This window comes from Herpailurus yagouaroundi, unplaced genomic scaffold, assembly GCF_014898765.1.
Source record: "Herpailurus yagouaroundi ecotype Mexico unplaced genomic scaffold, PumYag 29, whole genome shotgun sequence".
NCBI classification, from domain to species: Eukaryota; Metazoa; Chordata; class Mammalia; order Carnivora; family Felidae; genus Herpailurus; species Herpailurus yagouaroundi.
The window spans coordinates 64421330-64429616 of NW_024412377.1; the positions used below are offsets into that span (position 1 = coordinate 64421330).

The 8287-nt window shown below is 49.5% G+C and overlaps 1 protein-coding gene across 2 annotated transcripts; it reads left to right on the forward strand.

The window, feature by feature from the left end:
• Positions 1–1064: 1064 nt before the first annotated feature.
• On the forward strand, positions 1065–7185 carry MSX2 (msh homeobox 2). Of its 2 annotated transcripts, none has more exons than XM_040445485.1 (2): positions 1065–1595; positions 5448–5555. In XM_040445485.1, the coding sequence occupies exon 1, from the start codon at positions 1189–1191 to the stop codon at positions 1573–1575; it is 387 nt and encodes a 128-aa protein (XP_040301419.1). In that variant the 5' UTR covers positions 1065–1188; the 3' UTR covers positions 1576–1595; positions 5448–5555. The 2 variants fall into 2 exon arrangements, with proteins under 2 accessions (XP_040301419.1, XP_040301409.1); XM_040445475.1 differs by having other exon boundaries at positions 1099–1567; positions 5448–7185.
• The last annotated feature ends 1102 nt before the right edge of the window (positions 7186–8287 follow it).

Genomic DNA, 8287 nt, shown 5'->3' on the forward strand with positions numbered 1-8287 from the left:
CTCCCCTGTCCCAGGGCTGGTACAGTCATCACTAAGGCTTTGAGATGTAATTACCCAGGGTATAATTTGGGGCTGGGTGGGGATATATACGCTTTTTTTTTTTTTTTTAACCAGGTGCAATGAATAAAAAATGTGCTTCTCAAAAATGTACACAGGCCTGGGGTGTGCAAACTCAGAACCTAGTATTTCTGAGATTTGCGAGAGGAAGGGAAAGACTAGGTACTATCAGCGCCTTTTCCTTCCTCCTCCCCCTTGAAGGCAAACACTGGCACCAAAACACATGACAAACATAGGCTCAAACAAACGCACGAACACACAATACACATAGTCTTGGGGAAAAGGTCGGATCCGGGTGTCGCCCAGAGAAGAGATTCAAGGGAAAGAAAACGCGCGGATTACAGTTTCTAAGAGTGCGCTCGGTTTGTCTCAAGTGGAAGAGATGGGGACCACGGCTTTAAAATTTCCAACTATTTGGAAAACCAGCTCCTGGCCATCTTTCGGGCTCCCCATGTCCCTTCTTCCAGGGGAGTTACAGTAACAGCTTTCGCTGTAGAGCATTTGCCAATAGCAAGATACTCTTAGAAGCGCCATGTATGTATAATTTCCTTTAGCAAGGATGCTGGCCCCGGCTTTCAGTGTTGTCTCCTAAAATTGTAAAGGTAGCCCAGTTTCCACGCGTAGTAGGAGCTTCACAAATGTTTTTGCAGTGTGAGTTGGAGATTTGAAACTTGTCCTGGCGGTGGGGGTTGGGGAAAGTGGTATGGGCGCGAGGTGCCTTTTTAAAAAGGGGTCAAAAGAGAGAAGAAATGGGACTCGGCGAACTTCCTCTTTAAATAATCGGCCTTAATTACGCCATGGACTTTTCAGTTTTGGCGTGATTATAACCCTTGAGGGATCGCCTAATAACAACTCTGCTGACTGCTCCTGTAATTAACTCCTAATTTATTTCAAACAGGAAAAAAAAAAAAAAGGCCCCAGCCTCTTCCTGGAGAGCCAATCAGACGCGAGCGTCTGTGGCGTCAGCGCCAGAGCCGGCGCGGATTGGCTGAGCCGAGTCTCCCACTTCCCCTTGGAGGAAAGGCACGGCTCCCGGCGCGCCCCTCCCGTCTCCCCCCAAAAAAGTTTGAGTCGCCGCTGCCGGGTTGCCAGCGGAGTCGCGCGCCGGGAGCTACGTAGGGCAGGGAAGTCATGGCTTCTCCGTCCAAAGGCAATGACCTGTTTTCGTCTGATGAGGAGGGCCCGGCGATGGTGGCTGGGCCGGGCCCGGGGCCTGGGGGCGCGGAGGGGGCCGCGGAGGAGCGCCGCGTCAAGGTCTCCAGCCTGCCCTTCAGCGTGGAGGCGCTCATGTCGGACAAGAAGCCGCCCAAGGAGGCGTCCCCACTGCCAGCCGAAAGCGCCTCGGCCGGGGCCACCCTGCGGCCGCTGCTGCTGCCGGGACACGGCGCCCGGGAAGCTCACAGCCCCGGGCCGCTGGTCAAGCCCTTCGAGACCGCCTCGGTGAAGTCGGAGAACTCAGAAGACGGAGCCGCGTGGATGCAGGAACCCGGCAGATATTCGCCGCCTCCAAGTGAGTGAGCGTCCGAGCCGGACAAGGGGTAGGCGGGGGCGCAGGGGTACGGGGGAGAGCCAAGGGCCGGTGTCCCAGGTTGGCGGGGGGGGGGGGGGGGACGGAGACCCCCTCTGCGCTACACGCCCGGGAAAGCAAGCCTAGGAGTTCTGGCTTCGTATCCGCGCATCGCGTGTTCGCGATCCCCTAGCTGTGCAAAGTATCCGACACAATTGACGAGTCGCTGGTCTTTGAAGGGCGAATCCTAGCTGGGTTCGCCGGGTCGCTCGGTTATCGGTTTCTCTGGTCCTCGGCCCCGCGCTCCAACCATTTTGCTCACTTTTGGTTCACCGTCCAGCGGGTTTCTGTCCCAAGAATGAAGGGGAATACACTTTTAATGAGCACGCGAATGTGTGCCGGCCAGAGGCGGAGGTGCCTTACCTCCTTTCAAAGTTTACAACCCAGCGAGATGTGCCCTCATCTTAAAGATAGACTGGCAGAAATCTAACCCCCGGCATTGGGTAGAAATCATTACCGTCCTCTGGGTCCCGATCCCCGGAAGGGATGGCGGCAGAGGCTGGTGCCAAGGCGCAAAGTCTCCCTGTCGTCCCCGCAGCCAGTACCTTCGCAGGGAGCGGGCTGGGGTCAGGCGCGCGGGGCGCGGGCCACGCTTGGCTCATAGTAATAATTAACAGCATTCCAGCAGCGCTTGAGAGTTCTACAAAGTGATGCTCATTAGTTCACCAGACCCTGATCATTGCTGGAACCCCAAGTGTAGGCAGAGGCACAGGACCGGTGGTTACCCCCTTTACAGACACCAGGCTTTAGGAGGCCTGGACTTGTTTGACCCGGGTCACCAACAATGGCTGAATTGGGCACAGGGTCCTGGTGTCCAAACTCTGCTCCTGTGCATGGTGCCCTGACCGCCTTTGATCCCTCTCCCCAAAGAAACCAAGAGGAGGTCCACACACCTGCACCCCGCTTCCTGCCAATGAGGCAAGACTTGGCCATGCAGGCCCAGGAGAATTTATTTCTCCTCCTGCCTTAGCATTTATTTTTGGGCCTGGGTCCTTTTGCATTTGGAGAAGTCATTCCCTATAGACTCTTTTATTTTTATTTCCTAGTCTTTAAGATTTCCTTACCCAGTGCACCTTTAGAAAAGGTGAGAAAGAGGGGGTCTGCGGAGGCACCTTTTCCAAAGCCAGTAGAATCACACCTTTCTTCATTCTCATCAGTCAGCCCTCAAGACTCGAGATGCATAGTATTTTGTGAACAAAACAAGGCCATATACTCAGGCCTCCGTGGCTGTCCCCTCTGGCATAGCTCTCCACCCTGTTAGAAACTCCGAAAGATTCAAAGGGTGTGGAGATTAAGGACTCCAAGAATTTAAACTCAAGTTTGCACAGTGCTTTATAGCACTTTTCACCATATTATCTTATCTGATCTCTGTGTGGCTGCAGCCGGCCTCCTGGTAACAGAGAAGGACATTTCAGCAGAGTTCAGAGGAATCTGCACACACTGTGTTTGGGCTTGACCAAAAAACAAAAAACAACCTTGGGAATATTTAATGATCACCTATCTGGTGTGGCAGACCGGGCTCTGGGCATTCTAAAATTTAGTGCTCTGAGCCACACTACACGGTATTTACCCATTTTGTTGATGGTGAGATAGAGGCTCAGAAACTTGAAGAAACTTAATTTGTGAGACACATATTGAGTGCCCATGGATTTCTAGGCCTGGGTCAATGTCCATGAACACATTAAGGATTCAGGCCTTACTGAGAGTGGTGTCCAGAGATCAGAAATCCTCATCCTCACTTCCTTAGGCCTTCAGGTCCTGGGATGGCAATTCTCCACTTGCTCTGTGAACAACCCCCCCCTCCCCACTCTGTGGAGATGAGCTTCCCTGCTAGGGGGTCAGGCAGTTTGGGGCTCTGGGTGTGACCTTCAGGAGAGAAAAATCCAAGATCCTGGAGAAGGGATTTAATTTAAAAACAAAAAGTGGTTCCTTTGGTGCTTGGGGCCTAGAAATGGCAGTGGGAGCCCTGGGGCAGGAGCCTGGGGCAGGAGCCTAGGGCAGGAGGGAGCCACCTGCCTGGCCAGGTTTGTTACTTGGAGGAAGTAGGGTAACGGCTGTTTTGCGTGGCTGTTTTGCGTTGTATAACCGCATCCATCCTTTGACTGGTTGAGAGAGGGGTGGCGAGGTAGGGAGTGTTGAGAGGAAGCCTCTGGACTTTATGGCTATGATACACGTGTGCAATCCCTGTAGCCCGGGTTTTATCATTCAAATGCAGCCTCTAGAGCGGCCAGGATGACTGTTCCGGGGCACAGATTTCTTCCAAACAGAGAGTAGGCTCAGGCTTAGACTCTAGGAGCTTGGTCCTGAGTTGAGACAGCTGGGTCCTCCAGAGAGCTAGGTCAGGTTTGGGAAGGGTGAAAGCCGGTCTCTTGAGTCTCCCCACGGTGTTGTTAGTTTATTTGTAAATTACGAAGTAGGTGCCCCCCCCCTCACCCCCCGTTTATTTAGGGATTTGCCTACGCAAAAGTCTACACTCCTGTGGTAGTTTCTTACCCATCCCTCACCCAGATTTCTGGTTTTGATGGATTGCAGAACCTACTACTTGCTTTTCAGTCCCGAAAATGATGCTTCATAATGGTCACATTAGGACAAATCCAGTTCTTGTTGGAAATGGAGGCTGGGTGGGACTTGTTGTATCACCCTCAAGTATGAAGTGTAAACTCTTTCTTGGGTCATCAAAGTAACTAAACAAGAAATGTGACATTCTCCCCGTGAGTACTTTGGAGTTACTACTGTGGCTACTTTGGGAAAATTAGCATAGCTCGTAAAAGCCAAATGCAGAAAATTAATTGTTTAGCATTCTGCCTCTCAGCTCCACACTCTTGCCCCCGCCTCCCTTTGAGGAAAAGAAGCCCCAAGTTAGTTGAATACCATGGAATCACAAAGATGCCCCGTCCTATGACTTCCTATAATTGAATCCATTTTAAATATGGAGGTTGGATGCCTTTGGCATACCTTTGTTTTGCGTGTTATTCCCTGTTTCTAAATCCTGGCGACAAACTAATCGTTTACACGTTTGCTCCAAACCAGAGAATGGGTAGGGATGACTAAGATGTCATCACATGCTCTCAACTCAGAGGCAGCATGATTTCCCCTGACATTTACATTTATGAGCGAGCTAATTTTTCCCTCCTTCTTAGTAAACTTTATATTACAGAAGCACCAGGCCAAGAAACTTATCCCACGTTCAGATCTGTAAAATGATGTTCAGGTTGTATAATCTGTAGACTGGATGGAATGACAGCTGCATGGCTGTTTATTGCATGGGGCGGCTCCCAATCCAGAGATGCCATTAATTTACCGCAGACCTTATCTGCACGATTATCCTTCATAAATATGCTGATGCGCTCCAACTTTTCCCGGTGTGGAGAGGGGACCAGCGCAGTTTAGAGGACCCTTTTCATTTTTCTTCTTATGGGATTATCTCAGCATTGTACAGAAGTGAGGATTATCATGAATCCTGCCCCCCCCCCCCCATTTTAAAGACCAGAGAAATGAAGCTCAGAGGACATAGGTTTTGTTTCTCAGAGAACATTCAGCTCCCTTGGCTCAGGAAGGGTCCGCTTATAGATACTCTATTTCCATTATCCATTATGCTGTGGGTTCCCATATAGATAGTTCTATGCACTGTTAAAATCCCAAGCTTTTTGTAAGAAGACTCAGTTTTTTAAATCAAGCAACCTATCCACTTAAATATGGTACTTCTCCCACAGTTTTGACAGAGGTCCCTTTCTGAAAGATGAAGAGAGGAAGGCCTGTGCAGGGGTGGACACACCTGGAGAGAAAGCCACTTTTGCTAATTCCCTCCCTCTCTGTTCTCTAGGACACATGAGCCCCACCACCTGCACCCTGCGGAAACACAAGACCAATCGGAAGCCAAGAACCCCCTTTACCACGTCCCAGCTCCTCGCTCTGGAGCGCAAGTTCCGCCAGAAACAGTACCTCTCCATTGCAGAGCGCGCAGAGTTCTCCAGCTCTCTGAACCTCACAGAGACCCAGGTCAAAATCTGGTTCCAGAACCGAAGGGCCAAGGCAAAAAGACTGCAGGAGGCAGAACTGGAGAAGCTGAAAATGGCTGCAAAACCTATGCTGCCCTCTGGCTTCAGCCTCCCTTTCCCCATCAACTCACCCCTGCAAGCAGCATCCATATACGGAGCGTCCTACCCCTTCCATAGACCTGTCCTCCCCATCCCGCCTGTTGGACTCTATGCGACTCCAGTCGGATACGGCATGTACCATCTATCCTAAGGAAGACCAGCTCCATAGACTCCACGATGGATGTTTGTTTAAATGGGTCCCCCCTCCCTCTCCAAGAAGGCTGTACCAAGCCGATACTCCTGCTCCGCAAACTTTGCATGCACCACCCTAAGTGGCTAGGCCCACAGGGCCACCGACATAGTTCGCATTTCTTTAGGCTGGAGGCACCAAGTCCCATTTTCTTGGTGTCATCTTCTAGATGCTCCCTTCTCCTTTCACAAAGATTGGCTCTGATGGTTTTTATATATAAATATATATGTAATAAAATATAATACATTTTTATACAGCAGACGTAAAAATTCAGATTATTTTGAAAGGCAAAATTTATATGCATAGTATCGATACTTTTTTTCTATATATCACCTTCCTAAAAGAGTCCATTTGTTCTTAGAGGAGGCACAGATTATATTCGCTGAAATTGCTGACATTGGGTGATTTTGATGGGATGATTGCCTTCTGCTGATGGAAAACAAAGATTCGAATTAGAAACACGCCTAGGAATTAGATAATGGAGAGATTCCTCAAGAAGACGGGGACACATCATGTTTTTGCATTTTTACACGCATTAAAAAACACATTAGGTACTACCATATTTGGCCCTCAATTTTTCCCTCTTTCTACATTGTTACAGATTGTTAAAGTTTTAACTTTTTTTTTTTTTTTTTGTAAGATCGATAAAAGGGGGTTGGGGGATGAGAAGAGTCCTAAGGATGCCTTGGGGTAAGGTGGGACTTGGAAGTAACTTCCTAATTCCTCCCAAGGCTGTTGCTTAACTCCATTTCAGATAATTGGAGAGTACAAAGTTAAGGCCTGTCGGGGGGAATTGACGGGTTCTGTGAAATCCTAGGTACGAGTCAGTCCTCACACATTGCAAAGGTGACTGGGGGGCGGGGAGCGTAGTTAATTCTCTGCTTAAAAAAAAAAAAAAAAATCTTGTAACCATTACCTATATGCTGAATATTCTTGAACAATGAATAGATCCAGAAAGAAAAACAAATCCTGCTTTCTCTGTGTGTGTACCTGTTGTATGTGCTAAACTTATTAGAAAAATTTATATACTTTTTAACATGTTGGGGGCAGAGGGGAAAGCCATGTTTTGACTTGCTAAAAAAATGGTCTTGTCAAACAGCCCATTTAGCTCCTGGTACTTCATCTTTCTATCAGTCTCCCCCTCCCCCCCCCCCCCCCCAGTATACTTTTATCCCTTTGAAAGGGTGCCTTGTATAATTTTATATATTTTATTGAAGAGTTATTTCTTATCTCTTATTCTGAATTAAATTAAACATTTGTTTTATTGCAGTAAAGTTTGTTCCAAACAATTATTTTAAAGGGTGCTCTCTGTTCTTAGCTGGGTTCAACTCCAAAATGCCCCCAAGACTGGGGGAGGGGGCGGGTGATTTTTATTAGGATATTCGTGTGAATCAATGAAGAGTTGTGCCCAGATTCAGCCTGGGTTGGGGGAGTCGATCGCCGATAGCGAACCAAGTACTTGGAGATTAGTCGTGGAGAAGAAATGGAATTGCTGTTCGGTTTTTCAAACTCTAGTGAAAGATGAGCTTTGAAGAAGGGGGGGTGGGGATCCAGGGATCTGAGAGGTTGGTAGATGATCAAGGGAAAATCTTGAACTTGAAATCTGCCAGCTACCAAAAGGGCAACCGGTTTAAAACTGGGGGGAAGGGACCTATAGCTCTTTGCAAATGGGGATTGTAACTAGATGCATTCCCTGGGTTGGGAGGTGGGGGTGGTTGCCTGCTGCCCTTTCAGGAGTGTGTCAAATCGCATTCCGTTTACCATTCCTCACTCCTTCCAAGGAGATGGACCCCGAACAAATGCTCTTTTCGGTTTGAAGGGGGAAGGTGGTTCATTCAAGCCCCGTTTGCTTTGCAGCCTCCCTGTCCGCTGGGTACAGAACGGGGTCAGGCTTGGGTTTTGAGGCATCACCATTAAAGAAAAAAAAAAAAAATCGCAGTGGGTGAGGGAGGCCGAGACGGATCTTAAATTCCGCTTTTTATTGCACAAACAAATCCGAAGTGGCTACTGATGATACCTTTCTGAGGTCTGTTTTCGGATGAGAAACGACGGTGGCCCCGGGAACGCGGGCAGAAGGGAATCGAGAACTTCAGGTTTGCGGAAGCGGATGGTAGGCAGATAGAAACCGGGCATCGCCCAGGACTGGCGCTTTTCCGTCTCACGTTTTCACTGCGCCGACACCCCGCTTGGAGGTGGGCGCCAGGGACTGCATTTTCCCGCCCGGCGGAAGCTCCCGCGGGTCGGGCGACGAGTCTGAGATCTCCCAGCTCCAGCGCGGAGCGAGAACCGAGCCCACAGACCTGCTTCCAAGCTGGGGGCCGATTTCTGGCCGCTGCACCGCTGCGCTCCGGAGCTGAGCCCCGGGAGCGTCCCAAA